The sequence below is a fragment of the Pan troglodytes genome, chromosome 7, assembly GCF_028858775.2.
Source record: "Pan troglodytes isolate AG18354 chromosome 7, NHGRI_mPanTro3-v2.0_pri, whole genome shotgun sequence".
Lineage (NCBI taxonomy): Eukaryota > Metazoa > Chordata > Mammalia > Primates > Hominidae > Pan > Pan troglodytes.
The window spans coordinates 25,600,894-25,628,075 of record NC_072405.2 but is presented as its reverse complement, the minus strand read 5'-3'; the positions used below and the strand labels follow the sequence as shown (position 1 = coordinate 25,628,075).

General features: G+C 42.5%; 1 protein-coding gene across 1 annotated transcript in view; it reads left to right on the top strand.

The window, feature by feature from the left end:
• Positions 1-27,182, top strand: part of MTMR7 (myotubularin related protein 7) — a 115,466-nt gene that overhangs the window by 73,118 nt on the left and 15,166 nt on the right. The window contains exons 7-8 of the mRNA XM_016959125.4: positions 7,553-7,685; positions 25,489-25,598. Coding sequence (XP_016814614.2) covers positions 7,553-7,685; positions 25,489-25,598 — 243 coding nt within the window. The remainder of the gene's footprint in view (positions 1-7,552; positions 7,686-25,488; positions 25,599-27,182) is intronic.

The following is a 27,182-nucleotide window of genomic DNA, read 5'->3' as shown; positions in this document are numbered from 1 at the left end:
CACAGCTAGATCACATTCACATTCTACTAGATTATAAGTAAAGGGTCCCTTCCTTTTAAATTCTCAGAGCACGACACACAGATAAAAGTTTCAAACTGAAAAAAAACATAGCTCCTTTGCTGGAAGATTTTCACTGAAACATATCAGAAAATCTCTGGCTTTTACTGTTCTCTGTCAATTTGTGCCCTTCTCTCTGGCTCATTGTGTTTAAACCCTTCCTTCTAATGTGACTGCCTTCCCACCTCTTCTTCGTACCCTTTGTTGAAGCAAGGTGGGGCTGTTTTGAATTTCCTAATAGTTACAGATGATTTAATGATTAGCTGCTTAGATATACTGAAGACAAGATAAGAAAAGGAAGAGAAAAGATGGGGGCTTTACTGAGGAGAGATTGGGAAGCCTGTTTCTTACCCTGTTTTTTTCAGATTTAAATAAAGCCAGACAGATTCACCTACTAATTTTAGGACCAGTGATCCAGATATGTACTGTGTTGTGTAAACCTTCTAGGAAACGTGGCAGCTGTAGAGCCAGGCATATTCCAGATTTAAAATAAATTAATCCAAAGGATTTGATTCGAAGGGTATATTTAGTGCTAAGTGTGTTTACTCTCAGCGATGAGTTTGACACTGATCCATTAAAGAAAACTGGGGTTTCGTACCAGCCGTGCCCTCTTCTCATATTTATCCGTGCACACACACTTCACGTGAGTTTTAAACTGTTTGCTTAGAGCTTTCATTCTTTTAAAGACTGTGTGTGTTGATTTTTGTTCCAGAGTGTGTTAGGCCTCCTTGGTAGCCAGGAGACTGAGTTTGCTCTAGAAGGTGTGGACCCTGGCAAGCAGGCCCTTCTCAGGTTTGCTCACAGGTTTCATTAAAAAGAAAAAGGATTAGGAGCTGACCTGAATCGTTCTTGGCCTTTGAGCAAGGCTAGCCCCACATGAGAACTTCCAGAGCTGCCTGTTCAGATGAAAGCCTCAGAATTGCTTGTTGACATTTTTTGGGAGACACCAGCCTGGGCAACGTAGTGAGACCCCCATCTCTACAAAAAACAGAAAAAAATGAGCTGGATGTGGTGGCATGGGCCTGTAGTCCCAGCTACTCGGGAGGCTGAGGTGGGAGGATTGCTTAAGCCCAGGAGTCTGAGGCTGCACTGACCTGTGATGGTGCCACTGCACTGCAGCTGGGGCAACAGAGTGAGACCCTGTCTCGAAAGAAAAAGGAAAAATTGGGAGACAAAGTCAATGAAGTCTTCAAGCATGTATTGAATGTCAATTCCAAAGAAAATTATACTCTTCAGGGCACATATTACTGCTAGGGTGTGGTGCTTTAAGAACATATGAAAGTGTTGTTGCAGTCTTCGCTGAATTTTCAAATGAGGGCTAACTCATTGCAGCCTTGTTCATGACTTTGTCATTAATTTGTTCTGGGACTTTGCTGAGCTTGTAAAAATGGCAGGCACTTTTTTTTTTTTTTTTTTTTTTTTTTTGTGGGACGGAGTTTTACTCTCCCCCAGGCTGGAGCTCAGTGGCACGATCTCGGATCACTGCAACCTCCATCTCCCGGGTTCAAGTGATTCTCCTGCCTCAGCCTCCCGAGTAGCTGGGTTTACAGGTGCCCGCCACCACGCCCGGCTAATTTTTTTGTATTTTTAGTAGAGACGGGGTTTCACCAGGCTGGTCTCGAACTCCTGACCTCAGGTGATCCGCCCTTCTCGGCCTCCCAAAGTGCTAGGATTACAGGCGTGAGCCACGGTGCCCGGCCAAGGTACTTTCTCATTTAGTTCTTTTAAGAATCCTGGCAAGTTAGGAGGGTTTTGTTTTTTGTTTTGTTTCTTTTCATGGATAAGGGCTAGAACTTAAAGAGGTTAAGTAATTTGCCCAGGGTCTCACAGTTCACATCCAGGATTCACGTCCAGGCTTATCTAACCCCAGAGCCCACACTCGCTCCGTTTGACCTTGGTGTTTTTTCTGTTTAGAAAAATTCTCCAGCAGAGCCTCATTTCCACGTGGAAGCTCTGTGGGGTTACCACCTCTGAGCACACGCCTGACGAGGCCAGAGAACCTCCCAGCAGCTCCTCTGACGCAGCCGGGGCCAGCGGAGGGGGTGCTGAGGCATGAAGAGAAGGGCCGAGGGCGAGGCAGCGCTTGCCTCCGTGACGCCTGGCCTTTTGTCCTTGCTCCTTCTCCAGAGACTTTGCTGTGGTTCTGCCCCCTGATTTCACCAGGTCAGCGAGGTTTTAGTTGTGTAACAGGATGTCACGTGGGATGTTTTTCTTTTTCTCTGCAATTAGTGAGTAGGTGGTTCCCACTCGCTGAGTCCTGGGAGGGGTCACCTAGGAAAGTCAGTGGTAGAGATGAGGGGTGCTTGCGAGAGGGGAATCAGGGGTCTCACACTTGCTGGTGGCCGTCATGGCAGCAACCAGAGTGAAGAGAACTGGGGCGAGCGCAGTGTCCAGTGGCCGTGGAGCAATCTGTGCTCCCTCCTTTTGGCAGGGCAAGGATGGAGAAATTTCCTGTGGGTCCAGTGGAGCCTGAGGAAGGAAGTTGAGCATGAGCCATCTTGCTTCAGCATTCCTAAAAGGGCTCAGCCGCCGGGTGTCTTCAGCTGTAGGTGACTGGGGTGGGTGTGCTGGTGAGGGAAGTTGAGCGTATTGGAATAGACTCAAGCCAAGGTGCATCTCCTGTGTCAGTGAGATGTGTACTCCCTACCTCCAAAAACCTGCATCTATACCTTGGGAGATTCAGCACTTGGACGCTATGCCAGAGAGGGAAGTGGTGACCAACTCATGTCAACCGATGAAGAGAGAATTGCAACCCTGCCGAGCTTTCCAAAGAGAAATTTACCTCTTCTCTTCTCCCTCCTCTGCACCCATCCTCCCAGTACACAGATAGGGCCTACAATAAAGAGGAGAGGGAGGGCGGGCCGGAGCAAACCCCTCACCAGTCCACACAGCCTGTAAGGCGGCGGGGAAGAGCTAATTTTATGTCATATACGGGACTGGAATTCTAAGTTAGGCTGGATGGAGATTTTCTATCTGAATGTAAACCTGATGCTATTAAATCTGCCCAAGAGGTCCTTAGCGGGTAGAAAGGAGGATTTTGACTAGCCCAGTTGTAGAGAATAGTTGCAAGGAATAAAATCAACTCACATGTTTGTGTCTGCACCACAAGTGAAATTTCTTCCTGTAACCAGTTATATAGGAGGGAGAGAGAAAGACCGTCATTTGACAACCTGTGTTAGGGCAAGACCAAGTCCCCCTCCTGCCAAGATCAGCTTGTACGGTCATTTCCCAACCATGTCAGCATAGGCACTGTCATTCTTCAGGCATTAAATGTAGCTGTGGAAATGGTAGACTTGAGGACTAAGGCAGTGACCAGGCTGACTTTTAACCTGATACCAAGATGAACACAGACTGAGTTTTTCTACATTTGATTGATTCAGGGTTAGGGTGAGAATCTCATGCTGTTTCTTCACAGTCTTGGCCTGCTCTCCCCTGGCCTCATTCTGTTATCCAGTCATTTATGCAGTTGCTCAGCCGGTCAGTAAATCTTCCTTGAGTGCCTGTTCCATGCCGGTTTGAAGGATACGGATGTGGCCATCAATGAGACACTCAGGGCCCCTCGTGGAGCCTGTGTTCTCCGTCCCTCCTCTCTTTCAGCGCTGAGGTTTTCAGTGCCCATCCCTCTCTGCTCGCTCCTTATTCCTGTGCATCTTCTCTGTTGTGGACACTAAATCGGTCTCCAGTTTTTCAATTAGACTTGCTCAAAATCCTGGAGTTGCTCTCCGCTGCCACAGGTGAAGCCTCACTTCCTTGGCTGGGCCTGTTGTAGTGGACCCTCAGTGCTTTCTAGCCTTCCCTCTTGCTGTAGCTGCCACACAGGAACCTTCGTCTTCACCTGGAGTGGTTAGCTCATTGGTCATGTAGAATGCCCTCCGCTCTCTCTCCGTCCTTACAGATTGTGTTAAAGTCCAGCTCTAGCTTTCTCTCTTAAACAAAACGTTACCCCTGATCCCCAGGCCGACAGAGTTTCCTTAGATTTCAACTCCTGTCATTGTCACTGTCTCTCCCGTTGCTCAGCTCTTGCCCAGTCCTGGTGGATGTTATCTGGGACCACTGGGTGCCATGTGCTTTCCTTTCCATTGTCAGTTCTAAGCTGAAGGCAGCAGGAACAGCTTCTTTTGATTCCACTTAACGCCTGGCCATAGTAGGTGTCTATAGAGTGTTGACTTTGCTTCATTTATTAACTTTTCCGCACCCAAAGACACTGATATTATCAAACAGCAAAAGAACCTTGTGTTAGGAAACAGGGTGTTTTTGCAGTCCTACTTTTCACCTATCTGTTGTGTTTCTTAAACATAAATTGAAACTGAAGTGCCTACCTTTATTGCTTTATCTACTTGAGAACTTTTAGGCCCTGAAATGCATAGCTTTTCTTTAGTTGTGAAATGGAGTTCTCAGTCAAAGGGACAGAGGACCGTATTTGATGTAGTAATAGCGATTTGTTTATGTAAGGGATGCTGTATCTTACTGCACACACATACACGTAAAATGTCCAAGATAACATTGAATTTTTATTAATTGCAAAACCGTATCTCCTGCTTTGAGGGTTCAGCTTTTGCTACATTATCATGATAGGTCCTGTAAAAAAGGTGGAGATCCTAAGAAATTACACTTCAGCTGGTAGATGAAATATTGCCACCTTCTGTTCATTCTGAGAAGTGCACATTGATGTTCAGGAGGTTATTTGTGTTGCCGCTTTGCTTTTAAGGGAGATTACCAATCAGTTCTCCCAGATCAAGGATAATCAGCTATTTCATAATGTGTACATGGAGTCTTAATTATAGATTAAAATAATATTTTAATTTTTGTTTATGTTTAAAAAATCTATTCCATATTCTAACTTTTGTAGACTGTGTAGTCTGTCTTTTTTTTTTGTATCTCTGCCTGGGATAACCCTCCTGTCCCTTGTGGGTGAAGGAGGAGAATGGTCAGTAACATGGGGTCTCGCTCTGTCACCTAGGCTGGAGTACAGTGGCACGATCACAGCTCACTGCAGCCTTGACCTCCCAGGCTCAAGCTGTCCTCCCACCTCTGCCTCCCAAGTAGGTGGGACTAGTCACATGCCACCATGTCTGGCTAATTTTTGCATTTTTTTTGTAGAAATGGGGATTTGCCATGTTGCGCAGGCTGATATTGAACTCCTGAGCTCAAGAGATCTGCCCACCTCTGCCTCCCAGAATGCTGGAATTACAGGCATGAGCCACTGTGCCTGGCTGGTTTTTCTTTCTTATGCTTTTTAAAAGAGTATCTCTGTGGTATGTGGTGAATAGGCTTAACTTGAATTAGTCAAGATACAGCATAAACGTAAGGTTCATGTCACGTAAGGATACTTGCAAGTCTCCTATTAATTCTATTTATGACGCTTGTTATAAAGGATAAACCAACATCTTTGAAAAATAATTATACAAAGCAGTGATATTTTATAATAGTTTTGGAAGAACAATGTCTATAGGTAATTTTACAAAAGATTTCCCTATAAAATATTTATACTTTTTAAAGTGTGAACATAAGTTGTCTTAAAATTAATTATTTTAATATTTTTTCTTGATTAAGGCCAAACTCTTTATTCTCATAGCATGCCTGGGAGAAAGATGACACCCTTTTGTAGATGGGAACAGTGTCCTGAGGGGCTGATGTGGCCCAGCTGATGTCACATAAGCCAAGTCATGGAGCAGGGCTGCTATTGAAATGTGAGGTGTCTGCCAGCCTGGGCCCCTATGGCAATGGCTTATCCTCTGCTGTTTTTTTTCACTTCTAATATACTTTATTATTTCAATTACAAACTTCATATATGCTCTCGGTATCAATGAAAGATTACAGGGGCATCCAAAGTAGTACTGATGGCATTCTCCTGTCACCTGCCATGCTGTCTTTCTGCTTTAATTGCTGCCAAATTGGTACCGTTTTCTATACATTTTTATTCTGCTTGATAAACACGCAAAAACTTAAATACATATCTATGTTGGTTTTATAAAAATGGATGATTGTATGAATATTATTCTGTAGCTTACTCTTTTCACTTGTCATGGGCCAATGCCAAGTCTATGCACAGAGGGTCCCTGACGTAATGGTTCGACTTATATGATTTTTCTGGCTTTTTACAATGGTGCAAAAGCAATAGACATTCAGAAACTGTACTTCTCTTGTGATGCTGGGCAGCAGCAGCGGCAGCAGCTCCCAGTTTGCCATGCACTTTTCACTTACGGCATTTTCAACTTACAATGGGCTCATCATGATATAACCCCATCGTAAGCCTCAGAGCATCTGTCTGTCTGCTGTGTGATCTGTGCCCTCCTTCTTGGTCACTGCTCGCAGGTCAGGGCATGATAAACCATCGTGTATCCTGTCATTGTCCTATTGAGATAGTCATGGGTTTTCAGCTTTTTTCAATAAACATTCTTGGGCATCTATTTTTATGTGCTGGTACTTTTAATTTTGTCAGACTTTTAGGAGATCGGTGTCAAAGAACATATGTGTCTTTAACTTTAAACTTAGCTCTTTTAGCTTTTAAAAAGTACTATTGTGCACTGTGCTTTTAAAAGCAGATATTTTTTCTGGTGGTGAGTTCTCAGCGTAGGTTCTCTGCCTGGGTTAGCCCTCCTGTCCTTGGTGGGTGGAGGAGGAGAATGGTCAGCGAATGCTGTTTTCTAGGATGTGATGACCTGCTTAATAAAATAGCAAGAATGTTTACACATTCTAGGAACTGATGCATTTCCCAGCTAAAGTAAGACTTGTCCCCTTCTTGATTTTAGCCACGCAGGCTAGGAGAGTGTTTGGATTTAATAAATTTCTTCAGATACCACTGTGACTTAACCTAGTTTGCACTTGGAGACCCCAACTTCTCATATGCAAAATTATAATAATGAAAGTGATCAAAAAACCCCAATAGATCTCTAGATTTAAATAAGGCGGCTGGTGGAAATGTCTCTGGAGACTTGGTTGCATTCCCTCTCTTCATTTTATTCAGTAATTCCTGCTCAAGGTTTAATTGGGCATCTGAGGGATCTTGTGGGCAAATTAGAATGATGCAACCATTCCTATTTGATAACGTCTTTATTGGCAATCTAATACTAGAAGATATAATAATGTATAGAGCCTTATTTTGACAGCTGTTTCTGCTGATATTCTTCTGCCAACCTACCGGTTATGTGTGGTATTAAATTGGACTACTTGGTTCCATCACAGAATTCCACATTCAGTTTGGCATCTCTGACGGGGACTGCAAGTGACATCTCCTGAAGGGTTTATCAGTAGACTGCTTTCCAGCTAAGAAAATGTGACCCACACCGACAAATTCATGCTGTTGAATATAAGCTCAGCAGGAGTGCCTGAAGCTATGTAGTTCAGTACAAGGTTGCAGTGATTGAAATAAGCGTATTATGTTTCCGTACATCATTCTGAATGCTTTGATTGGGTATCCATGAAATGTTTTGGTTGTTTCATCATTGTTTCATCAATGTAATTGATGACTGTTCTGTTTTGCTGACCACTGCAGCTTAATGCAATGGCAAATCGTGCTGCAGGGAAAGGCTATGAGAATGAAGACAATTATTCCAATATCAAGTTTCAGTTTATCGGGATAGAGAACATCCATGTCATGAGGAACAGTCTGCAGAAAATGCTGGAAGGTAAACCATTTCCTTATGCACAGCATTAAAATGCAGTTAAGTATTTTGATGCCAAAAGGGAATAAGATAGTCTTGATTTTAAAATGTTTTTACATAGGTGTGATAATTTGGGAAGAATATCATGTTACAGTGGCTTTTTAAACACTTAAGAACCTTTCTCTTATTTGTAAGCATCACTGTGATGTGGTTTTGTCACTTGGTGGTTAGCAGTCAGGGACTCTACAATGGTACTTAACGTCTAAGGTCAAAGTGCACGGGGATATTTTTGTTTCTTCCTCATAATGTTAGTTTGATCCACATTCATGGCCATTTAGGAATAAGGCAATCCTACATTTAAAGCAATAACCAACCATTCTTGTATGGAGATCAGGCTCAAAAACTGTATCCTTGCTGAATGGCCATTCGAAGGGAGAATATTGGAGGAGCTGACCCTCATTTCTAAACAGCAGCCATCGCAATACACATGCACGTAACCTCCCGCCACCTCCACACACACTTCGACATATATGGTGAACACAACAAGACACGTACCCACAGACTTATATACTCGTGTGGACAGGAAATTAAAGAGATGGATTATGTAATAGAGAAGAGTTATTCATGTGGCCAACCAGCCATATGCTGATGAGCAGAAATTCTGCATTTCAAGCAAAACCAGCTTAGTCTGCTGCTTCTGCTCCTTGTGATCACAGTGACCCCAAGAGGAATCTGTCGCTGTAGTCTACCACTTCCGGCTCTGTGAACTGGGAAAAGACAGAGGATGCAGAAACCATGGCCTTGTGCCTTGGCTGTCCATGCAGTGTCTGCGCTTCTGGGGAAAGCCCTGGAGAGCTGGAGCTGGGAGCCCGGGAAGTGGGCTGTCTTGATTGGAAATGCAGGCTCTGGAATGAAGAGGGACAAATAAGGTGCTGAATTATTTTTTCCAGGAATCCACGTTTTCTCTCAGTTACTTAAGCCGTTCTTCGTTTAATCAGAACACCCTAACGTTGGGGTTGGAGAAATCTGAGTGTCACAAACAGGCCTAATTTCCATTCTGTTTCCTGGACTTTCTGGTTCATCTCAGTCATTATGAAACTTTGAACACATCAGTTAACTTGTTTGGGGCTCCATTACCTGCTGCAGAATGACAGGATTAGGCCAATACTTTCTATGGGTCTTCCAGCTGTGACAGTTTGATGCCCCTCTGTAGCAGAAATCCCTTCCTACATCTGAAAACATCTCAGCCCCAGAGCCATTTCCATCTTCTGTACATAGTTGGCAGTCAGTCTCTCAGGTCACAGTGACAATACCTGACATTGTCTCAGGTCACAGTGATCATACCCTGGGCATGATTATTTGAGCAGCTTCAACTTTTGGAGATTATCATGCAGAGTTTGGCTGTTCCTGCTACAAACTATGTTTTTTTTGTGTTGAAAAATTGGACTACTTGGTACTGTTATTGGAAAGGCAGTCTGACTTTAGTCTGAAGACTGTTCATCATTTATCAGGATCCTTAAGTTATTTAAATTTTTTATTTAGTCATTTCATAAGATGACCTGGAGAACATAAATATTCTTCTATGCAGAAAATTGCTCCTACCAGTGCTGATAGCATACACATTTGGCTTTTGTTTTTAAATGGGTAATTCTTTGGTTTCTCATCAGGAACCATTTCTCCTGCCCTTATGCCTGTGGTCTGACACTACTGTTTTCTAAAGAACATGCAAACTGACCAGGTTCTGGAGGGCAGCTGTCTGTTTCATAAGGCAACATGGTGCTTTCACGTAACTTTTCCAGCTACGTGCAGTGCCCTAGGCTAGGATATCTTTCTGGATGCCTGTACGTGGTCTTGACCAATGTTTGACTATCTGTTTTTACCGAGTAAATTATAAACCATTGTGGAGGCTGAGCTGATGATGAAGTGTTGCAATCAGACCCACCTTCTAAGGCTTTTCCTCCTTCAAACAGCTATCCTTGGCATCAAAGAGATATGAAGGTTCATACTACTGGTCACTTGGTAGGCAGAGGAATGAATGATGCGTTTCATTCATGATTATTATTTTCTGAATTATTTTTTACTACTGTTATGGATATAATCAGAATAGATTCTGAATAACAGAAAAGTAAAATTGTTTGCGTTCTAGTTTCAAACAGCTGTCTGTGAGCAAGAGCTGCAAGGTATTTCATCAGAAACTGAAATCTAGGACCAAGTTCACATCCTGTGTAGGTCCTCTATAGAGATTATTTAATTTTAACTTCCATTTGTAAGTCTCAACCAAACTATTTTTGTGGGATCTGTATTTCCTAAGGAGAGAAAATGATGCCTTTCAGTCACATAGCAAGCAATTTTGTTATTTAATGAAGTGATTTTCACAATAGTTTCCCTTTTGATAATATAGATACTGGCTTTTCCCTCAAGTAATAAGAGGATACCCTGTATTTTCTTTTTTTATTTAAAATTTTTAAGTTCTGGGGTATGTGCAGGATGTACATGAGTGAACGTGTGCCATGACGGTTTGCTGCACCTGTCAACCCATCATCTAACTGTTAAGCCTAGCAGGCATTAGCTATTTTTCCTAATGCTCTCCCTCCACTCCCCCACACCTGCCAACAGGCCCCAGTGTGTGTTATTCCCCTACGTGTGTCCATGTGTTCTCATTGTTCAGCTCCCACTTTTAAGTGAGAACATGTGGTGCTTGGTTTTCTATTCCTGAGTTAGTTTACTGAGGATGATGGCTTCCAGCTCCATCCATTAAAACAGTCCGTAGAAGAGCCTGGAATAGTCCCTTTCAAGGCCAGCCTATTATTATCAGCCGAGGTGGAGCTTTTACCTCTTAGGCATCCTGGGTGTTGGGGAGGAAGTGGTGAAGAGGAAGGTGGAAAGGTGCATGGAGTTACTTGCATCTCTCCACTTGTTGAGGGTGTGCCCCATTGGGACACCTCTTCATCTCTGCCCTGAAGGTCAGCAGGCACTGATAGGAAAGACGCAACAGGGACATCTTCCTTCTCTTCCAATCAACCTGCCATCTTTTGGAGGTCACCTAGAAAATTTCACTTTCTCCCCACGAGTAGCTTCGTGCCTGCCTACCTTCCACATGACTGTTAGATTAATACTGTTGGTCATTGTGTCACTGACCACTTATTCATCAATGTATTCATTAAAAATTGAGCAACTGCTCTTTGCCACACTTCTTAAGTATTTTCGTTTAAATGATTGTATGAGATTTTCACAACAGTTGTGTGCAGTATGTGGTATTATCTGTACTGTATAAATGAAAAAGCATAATTTTTTAAAAGAGTAAACAGTAAGTTGAAATAAACATGTAGATAAACTTGTAAATTTGCTCTGGTAATTAGAGAAATGTAAGTTAAAACCTCAAAGTACCATTTGCCACCCAATTTTTTACAAATTAAGATATTCACTACTCAAAAGAATGTGGTAAAACTAGTGCTCTAAATATTTATCGTATTATTTAAATTGGCTTAGACAGACATAATATATTTGGTTTAGAGATAGTTTTTTTTTTTTTTACCAGGTTTCTTCCGCTTAGGGACTAATCCAAAATACGTTTTTAAAAAATAAAGATACAGGAAGGGCATGGAGGCTTATGCCTATAATCCCAGCATTTTGGGAGGCTGAGACATTGAGGATCACTTGAGCCACAGGAGTTTGAGACCAGCCTGGGCAACACAGTGAGACCCTGTCTCTACAGAAAATTTAGAAAATAAAAAAAATCAACCAGGCGTGGTGGTGTGTGCCTGTAGTCCCAGCTGCTCAGGAAGCTGATGTGGGAGGATCACTTGGGCCTGGGAGGTTGAGGCTGCAGTAAGCCATGATCGTGCCACTGCACTCCAGCCTGACTGACAAAGAGTTAGGCCCTGTCTCAAAAATAAAATAAGATATAGACATGCCTATGTTGATAGTAGTGTTTTATTTATAATAGTAGAATATTGGAAGCCGAATGAATGTCTAACAGTAGTAGACTGATTAATTTTACTTCACCTTCTTGATAGAAAAGTTTGCATCCATGAAAAATACTAAATGTGAAGACTATATGTACTAACATGGGAGAATATGTATAATGTAAGTGAAAAATTCAGGTCGTAAAATTGCTTGCATATTCTTATTCACTATACAATAAATCGTATGTCTGAAGAAAGACTAGGAGAGCATGTCCAGAATGGTCACTGCATTACCAAGGAAAGATAAGACTGATGTTATTCCCTTTTCCCTCTTTATTTACAAAATACTTGCTATGGTCGGTATATTCCTTTTTTAAAAAATGATATTTATTATCTCATGGTTTCTGTAGGGCAGGAGTCTGGATGTTTCTCAAGCATAAATTGGAACTCAGGGACCCTCTTAGCATCTTTCAAGGCTGCAGTCAAAGTGGCAGCTGGGCTGCGTTCTCATCAGGAAGTTTGAACAGGGAAGAACCTACTTCCAAGCGCTTATGGTTGTTGGCAGAATTCAGCTGAGGGCCCCACATGTTGGCTGTTCACAGCATGGCAGCCTGTTTCTTCAAGGCCAGTGGGAGTGCCTCTCTCCAGTTACAGAGTCTGGTGTATTACACTTTTAAATTGTCTTTTAAAAACATCCTTTCCAGTATCACGTTACAAAGCAGTATTTTAACCTAGCATCTTTTATCATATTACAGTGATCGTTGTTGAGTAGTGATTCTGATGTAAGACAAGCTCACAGCTTGTGACCACAAGGATCATTATATGAACTGCAAGGATCATTATAACCACTTCACATCGTAATGAAGATACGTTTATGGAAGGCTTACTATGTATTGGACACGGTTCAGATTTTTTAAGCTGTATTTACTCAAGTAAACCTCATTGAAGTTGTTGTTGCTACTCTTATCTTCATTTTACGGATGAGGAAATTGAGGCACAGAGCCTGAGAAACCTGTTTCAGCTCAAAATAGTAAGTGGTAGAACCACCATTTTTACCTACTTAATGTGAGTGCAGATGCCTCACTCTTAACCACCAGGCTTTTCTGCCTCTTGAGGTAGTGGGTTGGTATGGAAAGTGCCCTGGCCTCAGTGTGTGAAGTCCTAGGTTTGGGTTCTTGATTGAGTCTCTGCACAAACTTGAACAAATCTCATTTTCTGTATTTGTAAAGCAATGTAAGCAACATATCTTCCCCACTTTAATTCATGATCATTAAAAGGATTTCTTGCAAACTATAAAGTGCTTTCCAGTGTAAGGTGGGTATGCTTTCTCTTGGGAAGCAATAATGTATTTGAAAATAAGCACTCAATGAAATGGATACGTTGATGGGCTGTAGGTGAATTCAGTCAGCCAGACAAGTATTTGGTAGGCCCCATGCCTTCCTATGGGTACATTTGCTGAATTTCTTTATTCAAAAGACATGAAGTAAGAGCACAGTTTTCAGAAGTGTTTGTCTTGTGATAGGGTCTGTGTGCAACCAGCGCACGTTCATCAAAAATGATTTAATAAACAAGACATAGGCCTTTGGGTATTTTCTCAGCAAGTTGTTCTGTGGACTTGCAAATCTTAGCCTGACAGTGGAGCAGGGGAAGTGAGCCCAGAGCATGTGGGACGCAGGCCCCGCGTCAGCTCAGGCATGTGGGCGATCGTACGGTCAGGGACTGAATGAAAGGGGGCCAAGCAGATCCATTCTAAAAGACTGGAATCTTTTTTAGCAGGCCTCAAAATAGAACCACTTAAAAAAATGTTCCCTGACATGATGGGCATTGACTGTGGAGAATGTTTTGTGGCAAAGTCAGGTGGCCCTAGAGATGATACCCGATCTGTTCTTCCACGCAAAGGTTTTGAGGCCTGATGGACTGAAATCTTCATTTGGTGTGGAAAGGATGGTTGGAGGCAGAGCACTTGGAGTTGTCGTGGGAGGCACCATCGTGGTGGGTATGACGGTCACATGTTGGATTCCTGCTCTAGTCTCCCTGCCAAGGTGCCTTGGAGGCAGTCTAAAGGGAACATCCCCAGACACACCCAGCTCCAGTGGTTTCTCTGAAATAGTTCTCTCTGCTTGGAGAGGAGAGGTTGTGGCTGTTGGTTCCGATGTCCCTTTTGCTCGACACATTCTTCCGTACCTCATGTCTTTATGGAGTGCTGGCTAATTCAACCTTGAGGAGATGGAAGATGGATTCAGCCCTTTGTAGATATTGCAAATTTAAGCTTTTCATTTAAAAGTATTTCTTTTATCACATTACCTGCAAATTTATGCTGTGAAATTCTACCAGATGTGAGCTAATGAAAAGCTGTAAAGGGTTGGTCCTTCTCCAGCTTTCTGTAGTCTGTTTTTAACCGTTATTAATTTCCTCAGATTACTTAGCTATTGGAGGAGATAACCAAAAATAACCTGAAAATCTAGTCATTTCTTTCTCAAAATTTGGCACCTTGGCCTAGGTTTCCACATAGAAAACCCATTTTCCCATTAAAGTGGAAATAGGTCGCTCTACATGGAAATAGCAGTTTGTATGGCCTTTTAACAAGTGTTCTGCTAGACCAGCAGCCTGTCAGGCTTCACTGGCTATCGACATGGTCATTTAGAAGAAGGAAATGGATCAAGTATGTGTGCTTTTGCCTCTCTGGTGTTGTACGAGGATTTCAAACACAGCTGCTCAGGTGCTGGATGGGATCTGCCCATCTGGACCGTCAGACACTAAGCGCAGAGGCAGAGGCTAGAGGAAGAGCATGGATGCACGTGCGGTGGAATGGATTCCAGCTCAGTTATTTACTGGCTATGTAACCATGGATGGCCTGGGAAACCTCTTGAAGCCACTGTTTCCCATCTGAAAATGGAGAGTGCATCTACCCTGTAGGGTAGATTATGCAGAGCCTCAGGCACAATACCTGCTCGTAGTAAGTACTTAACACGCAGGAGCCGGGACATTTATCGCAGACGCTCATCTATTCATCAAACAGTGACTGAGAGTGTTCTATATGCCAGGCATTGGATAGACAAGTGCTTCCTTCATTTATTCTGAAAGAAGTAACCAATTTTGACCTAGAGCAGAAATCATGGCAGGAAGGAAAGATCATGCTTGTTTATTAGTGATGTCACTGAGGGCCTTCCCTGGGTAAGTCACATTGAATGTTTTAACTGGATGTCAAAGCCAAAGCATTTGACATTATCAAAGGGACAAAAGAAAAGAAGGTTATTTAATGAGAGAATAGTAGTTACATTTCTCCCAGCGATGCTTTATTTTGCAGTTCACTGAGACAATTCAAAGATTAATTTTAAAATGTTCACCCTCAGAATTATTGTTCTGTTAACCAAGATGGCAGATTTTCAGAGAACTAGGAGAGCTTCAAAATGAGTGCTTGTAGAAGAAAGTGTAGCCCATCAAACTCAAGACAGTTGTGGCTAATGTTAGTGATAAAAGGAGCTTTTTCCATAAGGCTCTAGGTGCGGTTTGGCATGTTCGATATTTGCTTGCCAGTGAAAATACAGTCTCAAAGTTCATAGGAGTGTTGGTCCTGGAAGCTTTCTCAGCTGGCATGAGGTGTGTGGAATGACCCCCTACCCCTGCGGCCTCTGCTGCAAGTGCTGCTCATTTTACCACTTGAGTTACTGGCAGCCACCATCTCAGTCTTCCGGGATTCCTGGCCTCCTCTCTAGTGCCTACCACTTTACATCCACGCTGGACTTTCCAGCCTCTCAACACCCCATCTTTTCCCAGTCTCGACTTCTCTTGTGCCATTTGCTTTGAGTTCCCTATTAGATTTTAGCATCCCTTAAACCCTACCTTCAGTTTGATTCCTGTTCATCCTGGCTCAGTTTGTATATTGACTTTTAATTATTCTCTATTTTTTAGTGAAAATAATATGGAAAGTGGAATCAAGGGATGTAGATTTCGACCCCGGTGTATTTGCTGTGTTGCTAGCATCTGAGCCCATTACTCCTTAATAAATCAAGATAATTCTGTTGGCTGGGTGTGGTGGCTCATACCTGTAATCTCAGCACTTTGGGAGGCTGAGGCAGGCAGATAACCTGAGGTCAGGAGTTTCAGACCTGCTGTCCAACATGGTGAAACCCCATCTCTACTGAAAATACAGAAATTAGCTGGGCGTGGTGGTGTATGCCTGTAGTCCCAGCTACTCAGGAAGCTGAGGCAGGAGAATTGCTTGAATCCGGGAGGTGGAGGTTACAGTGAGCCGAGATCACACCACTGCACTCCAGCCTGGGCGACAGAGCAAGACTCTGTCTCAAAAAAAAAAAAAAAAAAAAAAAAAAAAAAAAAAAAAAAAAAAAATTCTATCCACTCTAGATGGGAGGTTGTGAAGGTTCATTAAGATGAAAGCACCAAGCCCCATTATTTACATATGGCAGATGTAACAGAAATGGGCACACACATACATATATTTTTAAAATAAGAGAGAGGGTCTCCCTGTGTTGTCCAGGCTGAAGTGCAGTGATGCAACTGTAGCTCACAGCAGCCTCTGACTCCTGGGCTCAAGTGATCCTCCTGCCTCACCCTCCTGAGTATCTGGGACTACAGGCGTGCACCTCCACACCCAGCTAATTTTTTATTTTTATTTTTTGTAGAGATGGGGTCTTGCTACATTACCTAGGTTGATCTTGAACTCCTGGGCTCAAGCAATCCTACTGCCTTGGCCTCCCGAAGTTCTGGGATTACAGGCACGACCCAATGTGCCCAGCCACATGTTTTTTATTTGTTGCAAAGTTTTACACACCTCTGCAGTTAATATTCACTTTTCCTTACCACGTTAAACCTAGGATAGTACAGTTTACCATCATACACTGTGAATTTGTCTTTAGACACAAAAATGCACATTCATAAATACTAATAGCACATTATTCTATGAACTTGCTGCTTGATTTTCTTTAGGCCATTGGTAAATAGTATTCTGGAACATATGGTGATGAGCTTGTGTAGCCTAAACACTTCGATCATACAGGCCATAATAAAGTCCTCTTTGAATGGCTTCACCTGGTGGATGTTCAGTGGAGGGACATTATCATCATTTTGCCAGTTCTCTGAAGACTGTCTTATGGATCTTGGCTTCATGACTCCAAAATGGGAAGAGGACAGAGCCAACATTGGCAGAACTCAGACAAGTGCTGGGCTGGTAATCAAGGGAGGGCCGTATATGTTTCAACTTCAGATCTCAGGGTACAAGAAAGACCAACCCCACAGGGTTCAAATGGAGACTTTTTTTGCACCCTCACTGACCCCACCCAGCAATTGCATAGGAGAAAATAAGAGTGGTATAGGAAATACCTAAGGCAGATTATCTGAGGCTTATTTTCTTCTAAGTAAATTCCACATTTGCAGAGGTCCTAAAATCATATCTGTTGTCTTTGCTTTTTTATTTTTTTACTGTAGTTTATATATGTTTGTGACATGTAGTTGTCCTTTTATATAAAAGAAATATCACTAGACCTGGGCATGAAACTCCGGATTAGTAAGCCCCGTTCTCTGCAATTTGTGGCATATGTCTCTGATGTCAGCTGAAATGAACTTTGTTCAGCAAAATGGTTTGTAAATATTGGTTTGGGTTTGGCAACAAGAGTGAACAAATAAGTATTTCTGCCTTATCCTGAGTTTATCCAAACAAACCCAACAGTTTTATATTTAAAAATCCAGGCGCTAATCGCTTTGGTCTCAAGTGTATCCCCATCTGCCCATGTCTATTAATCATCTGCAGACCTCTTTGCTTTTCACACTGCCACTCAGCACACAGGGGAAGAAAACACCCTCTCGGTGGTTGACTTTGCTTGAGAAACTGGTGGGGTTATTTTACTTAGCACACGCAATGTTAATGCTCCTGAAAACAGAAATGTTGAACAAGAAGCCTTGTTAGTGCTGACACGGTGAGAGCCACAGCAGCCTGTCCCATTGCTGAGAGCTAACTGGACAGAGAAGCGTGGGGACATTCTCTCTGGCAGGACATTCTAGGGCCTGGTCCTGTGGCCATCCATTCCTCTCCTGCTTTTGGCACAGGCCATTTCCAGGTTAGCTGGCAAGCCCGGTGTCTTTATTTTTAAACTTGCAGCCGTTTCCATGCCTTGTGGGAAGAGAAGGTGGTGAAAAGGATCTTTTGTTCCTGAGCTAAGCGTCAGAGCTTGGATGCCAAGGTATTCCTCAGGCCCCCTGAACTTATAATCAACGAGAATGCTAACTAGTCCTAAGCCCTATAATAACAACTGGAAAGTTTGGCCTGTTCAGTGAAAAAAAGACTGCAAGAGAATGTTATCTATGGAAGGCTTGGAGGAATCAATTGCATCCTGAGACTTCACGCAGTGGAATGTGTGTATTTTAGGATTAAGTTGAACACTTTGGGGCATGGCCTGGGGTTGGACAGAAAGCCCAAACAGCAGGCGCCCAGGGAGTGGTGAGAGCTCATGGAGGGTGCTGGAATTTGCCATGCTTTCCACTGGGCCATGTTTCAGGGCCGTGTGCATAGGCAGAAGTGAGCCTGATGCTTGGCGGGCCTGTCCGGTATTGCTGGGCACTGTCACAAGGCATCAGATTTCCAGAAGGGCCGAGCTTGCTCAGTTTTAACTCGGGGCTGGCACTTGGCCTTTGCATCAGATTGTGCTGTCTTCCAGTTGGGTCCATGCACCCCTGAGTTCACAGGAAGACTTTCTGAATTGCACCCTGGGTACGTTACTTTATGGAAATTGGCTTCTAGATCATCAACTTCTGTATGTCCTCCTTACTACGATTACATGACCTGCCTCTCAGAATGCTCCTGGGGCCAGCTTTAAGCCATCTCTCCCTTCCCAGCTCCCTTCCTAATTGCCTTGTTGCCACCTTACAAAAAAAACATACCCTTTACCACACCCTCAGTCTTGCTATGATGAATCATGTTAGGGTGTGTGAGGGAATATGTAGTTTCACATTTTATTTTAGAGGTACATGTGCAAAAATGTTTGAAGACTTCTGATCAGATTCAGCTTCCTTGAGCAATCTAAGTCAATACTGTGCATAGAAGTAAAATGCAAGACACAAGTGCAGGAAACATTTGGAATTTTAAACTTTCTGGTGGCCACATTAAAAGTAAAAAGAAAATTTCATATGTTATGTAAATGTATATATTTATATTATTAATTTTCATAATGTATTTTATTTAACCCCGTCTATCCCAAATGTTATTTCAACTTTATCAGTATAAAAAGCTAGTAATGAAGTGTTTTTGCATTTTTTGTGTGTAGCATGCCTTTAAAATTTGATTCATATTTTACACTTATAGCATATCTATCTCAATCCTGATCAGACATACTTCAAGTGTTTCGTAGCCACATGTGACTAGTGAGTCCTGTATTAGGGCAGCACTGTTGTAAGTGATAGAAAGCACAACCTTTAAGCTGATGGTATTTGGGAACCAAGATTGGTTCCTGCTGAATTATGAAAAAAAACCAACCTGAGGTTGAGAGGCATTAATTAAGAGCCAGACTGGAGCCAGACTGGAGCCTCGTCTCACCACGTATCCATCAGCTGGGAGATGCTGGACAAGCACTTAGCCTCTGTTTGCATTGGTTTCCACAATCAAGAATGAGAATAATAAGTGCCTTCCTCAGAAGGATTGTTTGAGGATTGAAAAGCTAAAGCTAATCTATATAAAGCATAGTGTCTGGTACCTGGTATGTAAGTGTCACTATTATTATTATTATTTCTGGTAAAACCCACCAAGGTAGCCATGGTGTGGTGGCAGAAACTCTAGGTTTGTCTCTCAGAAGACTTGCATTTGAGATGTCTTTCTGCTATTGATCACTTCGTGCCTTAACTTTTCGGAGCTTCAGCGTTGACATGTTTGAGTGAGTCTAACACCTCCTTCCTCCCAGGACACCCCTGCTGGAGGCACAGATAATACAATGGGTATCATAGCTACCATTTTCGGGAATCTTCTTTATGCCAGTGTAATGCTTATTGGTATTATTTCATCTTCACAACTGTTTGAGGAAGGTGTTTTTATCCCCATTTTATATTTGAAGACAGCGAGGCTCAGTAACTAGCCCAGGTTACCATGTTGAGCATGGGCAGAGCTGGAGTTTGAGTGCAGCTGTGTCTGCCTCTGAAGCCCTTAAACATTGCTACGTGCTATTGCCCATGCGTATATCATGATTATTACTCAGACGTACGGTTTAGTTCACATAATACTAAAATCTAAGTTAAACAAGGAGGCCCTCCTATTTCCCCAAGATGGCAGAGTAAGCTAATGTGAAATCCCTGCTGTTAAAAACATCTGGAAGTGTCGGTGAGTTTGACCAGGGAAGCAGGACAATGAGCAGTGCTCTGGAAAAGGGGCCTTGTTTTCAGGAGACGTTGGAGATGTGAGGGTGCAGAGCTGGGTGCCTGGAAGAGCAGAGGACAAGTCACTGGTGAAGGCCTGCAGCAGGGGCCGGAGAGGATGCCTGTGGAGGCTGCTTCTCCTGTGTCAGGTGTCCCTGGGGGGCACAGAACTGGCCATCAGAGGCAGGGGAGTGAGGACAGATTGGAGTGGGCAGGGAGAGCTTCATCAGCGCCACTTCACGTCACCTTCCAAACATGCAAAATACCTGTAGCAGACCCTAACCTGGAACCATCCAGACAAGAGAATCTCAGGAAACCTGGCTGTGAATTAGCTGACACGATGCGGTAGGACCCCACTGCAGTGGCCAACAGCGATTCCTCCTGGAACCACAGGAAGAGTGAGTCCAGACCCATCGGGAACACTATCCGTTATGTTTGTGGGAGCCGTCCATCCTCCTGCTGCAGTTCCAGTAACCTAAAGCCTGTTCCAGATGACTGTTCTATCATATCGGGTTCTTGGGGTGCTCATCCTGTATCTTTTTTCCTCTGCCTGCTAGCCATTATCATGAACGCTGTTCACTGGTGTGCTGTCAACTTGTCTTCAGCGCAGCTTTTTCTGTGGACTCCATAGAATTGTGGAAGCGCTGCTCCTAAGCAGCATTTGGTGTACGTCTGCCGGGTGTCTGTGAGATTCCCAGCCCGAGCATGATAATTCCTTATCTTGGGGGCTTCCGTGCATAAGGAAGGTGTGTTTGGATCCCAAACGTGTGAGACTAGGCCCAGGGTTTCAGCATCTCAGGAGAGATTTTTGTTTTCCTCATGCAGGGTCCAGGCAGAGACTGGCTTCCCATCAGCATCCTGAGTGCATGAGTGGATTTTTTTTAACAGCTCAGTTTGATGTAGGGAATCTCAGTTCCAGCTTCTGCCTTGCACAGACCCAAAGTAATTTCTTGTTTCTGTTCCATTTAAACACAACATATAATAACTTACCCACTTCCTCCTGACTTCCCACTAAAATGAGAATGAAGTGGAAAAAAAGGCAAAAATACAGAAGGACGGGAGATTGAAAGAGGAGGTCATGGAAACAAAAATATAAAAGCTGCATAATAAATGGATGAGTGATAAGTAATGCCACAGACTAGAAAAAAAAGCTGCAATTTATGGCGGAAGTATGAGAAACCCCAAAGTAAGCTAAATAGAAGTGCAGATCCTTAGACAATCTCTGGAATTCGAGCCATCAGGTATCTCTGAAACGAGTAGTAGCCGAATGTTTGCACAAGAAGCAGTTCATTGGGTCCCAGCCTCCTTCCTTCCCTGCACTGCCTAGTGAAGCCTCTTTCCACACTTCCACAAGAGAAGATGGTGATACACTTTCTGGAAAGTCAACCTTTCTGGAAACGTTGACCGCAGGGACTCTGGGATCAGGAGTACCAGGCAAAGCTGGAAGAGGGGATGGGGAATTCCAGGCCAAAAACAGGGGTTAAGTGAAAGTGTAAGTATGGGAGAATGAGACCCATGGTTACTGCCCCAGCTGTCCTCTTAGGACATTGGCATCCAACGTGATGCACTCAGGTGTTCAGAAGATTCCATGCCGGGGCCTACAAACATCGAAGACAAAGGACTTGCAGATGTTACATTGGCCAAATCCCCCATAGCAAAGCCCGGCAGCGAAGAAATCCTGCCTATGCACACAGCACACGGCACACGGCACTGCCAGCCAGCATCCTGTGTCTTGCCTATCCATGTGAATGGATAGGCAAAAATTAGCAGAAAACTGAGGAAAGCTCAACATGCAGGACAGAGACCACACCCCCACAACACACACACATATAAGCAAGCAAATTCTAAAAAGTCTAGAAAACAACATTCAATTCAGAGAAGAAAACAAAAACTGCCATTAATTTTCTTAGAGAAATATTATAAGATTGGCAAAACTTAAAGCATCAGCATTACCAAGTATTAGTTGGGATATGGGAAAAGGAACTTTCCCAAGCTACTGGTGAGAGCATAAACCACTGCAGCCCTTTTCAAGAGCAATTTGGCAGTAGAGTCATCCCTCAGTATCCAAGGAGAATTGTTTCCAGCACCCCCACCCCAGCCCCCATAGATTCTCAAATCCACACACGCAGAAGTCCCTTACATAATAACATGGTGTATTTGCATATAGCCTATGCACATCCTCCCATATATTTAAAATCATCTCTAGATTACTTGTAATACTTAATACAATGTAGGTGCTGTGTAAATAGTCGTTACACTGGATTGGTTTTCTATTACCATTATTTTTTGTTGTATTGTTATTTTTATTTTTTTCAAATATTTGTGCTCTGTGGTTGGTTGACTCCAAGGATGTGGAACCCGAGAATACAGAGGGCCAACTGTGCATGATAGAGCTGAAGATTTAGAAACTCTACGACCCAGCCCATTTCACTTATAGAAATCCAGGTACAGGGAGACTTTCCACAAGGAGACTGTAGAAAGATTTTTTTTTTTTATTGTACTGTTTGTAAATATTGAAAAAGAGGGAACTGTCAATAGTAGGGGGATGGATAAATAATTTAAGATATAGAGTGGAATATTATATAGCTGTTAAAATTAATGAAATTTATTTACATAATATGGATATCTAAAAAAAGTTGGATAAAAATTGCAGACTCTAATATATATGTAAATTTTAATACCTATAAAATATATATATTACTTGAGAATAATAGTAATAAGGGCTAACATAAATAATAACACTTTGATACAGAGGCTATTATTACCATTTTACAGTTGAGGAAACTGAAGCACAGAGAGGCTAAGTAATCTGCCCAAGCCCACATAGCTAGTATGTAAGTAGTGAAAGGACAAAAAGTTCTTGGGCATATTAACAATCTTCAAAGGAAAGAAGCAGGATGACACGAAAACACGAGACTTTATTTGTAACTTTATTTTTTAGAGACAGGATCTGGCTCTGTCACCACCCAGGATGGAGTGCAGTGGCAAGATCATAGCTCACTGCAGCCTCAAACTCCTGGGTTGAAGTGATCCTCTCGACTCAGCCTCCCAAGTAGCTGGGACGATAGGCATGTGCCACTCAGTCTCACTCATTTTTTCTCTTTTTTTGTAGAGACTGAGTCTCACTACTTTATATAGGCTGTTCTTGAACTCCTTGACTCAAATGATCCTTCTGACTTGGCCTCTCAAAGTGCTGGGATTACAGGTGTGAGGCACTGTGCCCAGCCTTTTTTCTGTTTTGTTTTTTTTTCTTAAGAGACGTCTGGAGCAGTTGTGGCCAATCTGGATGTCTGTTACATTATCATGTTTTTAAAGACTTTTTTTTTTTTAAGAGCAGTTTTAGATTCACAGCAAAATTGAGCAGAAGGTACGGAGAGTCCCAGCTAGCCCTGCCTGCACACATGCACAGCCACCTCCATTATTCACATCCCCTACGGAGTGGTACATTGTTGTGATCAGTGCACCTACATTGGCACATCAGTATCACTCAAAGTCCACTGTACGGTTCCCTCTTGCTGTTGGACATTCTGTGGGTTTTGACAAATGTTTAATAATAAATGTAACCACTGTCACAGTGGACAGAATAGTTTTCTGCCCTAAACATTCTTGTGCCCCACCTATTTATTTCTCTTACAACCCTAACCCCCGGCAGCCACTGATTTTTTTACTGTCTCCGTAGTTTTGCCTTTTCTAGGAGGTCATATAGTTGACATCATATAATATGTAGCCTTTTCAAGGAAAAGTTGGCTTCTTTCCCTTAGCACTGTGCATTTAACTTCCCTCTGTGTCTTTTCATAGCTCATCTCCTTTTATCACTGAATAGTATTTCATTGTCAGGACATATTACATTTTAATCTTTCTATGTTTAAATATTGTATAACTTTTAATGATTAAAACTGTAAGCTTGGGAACTCTCAGCCCACGGCTGACTACCCAGGGCTACAGGGCTAATATACAGCCATAGATTCTGTGAATCATTGTGTGTATTTTTCACTGGCCTTCCACTAAGCACCCTCTCCTTTACCGTTCTGCATGCACTTTATCAGACACATAGTGTCTTCCTGCCTGTGATGCTGGGCCTGAGGTGCGGAAGGGGCAACACTGTGACCTTAGAAAGGTAGTGCTCTGAACCAGAGCGAATTCAAAGGGCTGTCCCTTCACCGACTGCATATCAGGTCTTCGAGCTGTGCTTCTAGCTCAGGGCAGGCATTTGGAAGGAAGATTTTGGAATCTTGCCTGAACATATTCATAATATGTTTTTCTTAGGTTGGGTGTTTTGCTGGGAATTTTGGTGTTATTTCCTTCAACACTGTTGTCATCTATGACTCAGAATTTAACTACTTGTGCTTTTTTGTGTGTGGCTTTTATGCTGCAGGAAATCACAGTGAATCCTCTTATCTGCATTCTTGGAGGCAGGGCATCTGATAAATTAATATTTTTGTTAATGCTGCTATGTGACCCATATGCACAGTGCTTTCAAAGAGTTCACAAAGTTGAATCTGGGGGTTTAGAGTTGGAAGGATATAATTTATACACCTTTCCCATTTTAAAAATGAAGAAATTGAGGCTCAGAGACTGGAATAACATGTGCAAGACTACACAGCTCATTGCCCATGGAGTTGGGGGTAGAAAAATGGGCTCCCTTTTCCCTATGTGTGTTTACTGCATCACAGAGAACAATAAAATAAAAAGAAATCTATGATTTCTTGATTGAATTTCATTGGTTGATTGATAAGACTCCTCAATAGGGCTTTATAGGTCTAAACCTCCACTTTGGATTGCAGTATTTGTGATATGTACTCAGAACACTAGCTCTGAAGCTTTTTAATGCTTTCCGTTAAATAAAAGAAGCTCCTGAGGTGAAAGTTGGTGGTTTATAATATTATAGAGGTGTTTATACACCTGCCTTAGTTGTGTAAATATAGATACCACTGGGATCCTAGGTTTTCTTCATTTTCACTCAAAGGGAAAGCCTCTACCCTGATGCTCTAGAATTGGATCAGAGGCATATGTGTTATTTTTAAGCTTACAGGCCTTACTCCCATTGGGTGGGGGTTATTGGCAAGAGGAGTTTGATCATTTTCATTTAAGAAATTTAGGATCGCTCTGTCTTGTGTTTTTACAACAGTCCTAATCTGAAGTGGTTGGGTGATGGAAACTTCTAAGTGGGTAGGTGCTACACTTAGTTATATGATTTTTTTCCTCATAGCACTCCCAATTCATATTCCTTAGTGGCCCATTTTTAATTACTTTGCTGGAAAGGCAAATAGATATTTTCTGCCAGAACTCTTAATGATTTTCATTAATATTAGGATGTAAACCTTACATATATATAATACTTGTAAACAAGTGCAGCATTCCCTGTGACCAAAGAAGGTAGAAAAGCCTTACTTGAAATGGTTCCATAGAATCAAGTTTAGTAAACGTGGGTATTTATTTTGACTTAAGTCTTCCAGAAAATACCTATTACAACAAAGGAATCATTAACAAACTACCTATAAAACATGATCATATGTAAAATGAGAGAGTACCTTAATTTTGCTTTTATAACATGATTTATCTTGCAGTGTGTGAACTTAAATCTCCCTCCATGAGTGATTTCCTGTGGGGTCTGGAGAACTCTGGCTGGTTAAGGCACATTAAAGCCATAATGGATGCAGGAATCTTCATTGCAAAGGTATGCAATCGCAGAGAAAATAAATTAAGGGACAGATGAGCAAACCACTGACTTCAAAATGGGTATCCCTCTGCCATGGGCTTCCCTGTCTTAAGCTGCACTGCACTGACTGGGTAGCCAGCTTTGTAGAGCTCCATATAGTTTGTGCGCTGAAGATGTGATTTTGCGAAAGAATACAATGCTTAGCTGATAGTATGTCAGCACTGTGATCAAATGGTAAAATATTTCCAGAGTATTCTCTTCCATTAGGCTTAATCCTGGATGGAGGAAAGAATTTTCTGTAGAATACAACCAAATGTGAGTTACTTCAGTGATGGGGCTTGGGGCTTACATCCAATAGAGCCTTCTTTTGAGTCATGGCATAAGCAAAAGTCATGTTCCTGTAGCTGGAAGGTAGAGTCCATTCCGCCATAGGAAAATGTTGCTGCAGCTTTCACATAAGCTGTTTTAGAATGCAATGTCTTTTGTGTTGTTCAGTTTTTTTAAAGAAATAAATTCCTTGGATTTATACCTAAAGAGAACCATATCTTCCCTGATGCCATGGTATGTTCCCTGTTTTGAGGTAATCATTTATTCAAGAAATCTTTATTTAGTGCCAGATACTATTCTAGATTTTACAGATGTGATGTGAATAAGGCAGATCAAGTCTCTTCCCTCACAGAGCTTACATTCTGCTGTGGGAGACAGAGAACTTTTTTTTTTTTTTTTTTTTTTTTTTTGAGAGGGAGTCTCGCTCTGTCACCCAGGCTGGAGTGCAGTGGCACGATCTCAGCTCGCTGCAACCTCTGCCTCCCAGGCTCAAGCGATTCTTCTGTCTCAGCCTCCCAAGTAGCTGGAATTACTGGCATGCGCCACTATGCCTGGCTAATTTTTGTATTTTTAATAGAGACAGGGTTTCACCATGTTGGTCAGGCTGGTCACGGACTCCTGACCTCAGGTGATCCACCCGCCACGGCCTCCCAAAGTGCTGGGATTACATGCGTGAGCCACTGCCTCCAGCTAAGACAGAGTATTAATAAACTAATAAAACTAGAATTTTAGGTAGTGATAAATGCTATGATGAAATCTCTCCCATGTTTCCCAGCGTATGTTAACTGCCAAGATATTTAGTAAAAGATGATGTGCATTTGCGATAGCAAATAGATATTCTTTTCTTACTGGAGATTTTCTGGTGTCATTTTTACTTTTGTTTTTTCCTTTCCTCAACCTTGCATCCATTACTTGACTCTTACCTTTTATTTATAACTTCATAGGTCTGTAATTTATAACTTTTTTGCCTTTTCCTTTTTGGAAATGGCTGGGGCCAGTAGCGACTCCAGAATTTCAGTAAGGCTTAATGTGGAAACTCAGAGGGGAGGGAAGAGGGTTGAAGGTCCGTTTGCATAGGACGAATGCTTATATTTAGTAAGTACACGCGCTTATTGGAGGTGACTTGAGTGGTGGCTTCTGGATAGAATGGGAAGGGAAAGCTTTAGCTGCCAGCACCAGGCCACCCTGGCTCTGCCCTAATTAGGGGGGGCCCTAAATAGACGAATGGACAGGTGTTTCGTTTTGGCTGTTATTTTCTGTAAATATACAGTCTTG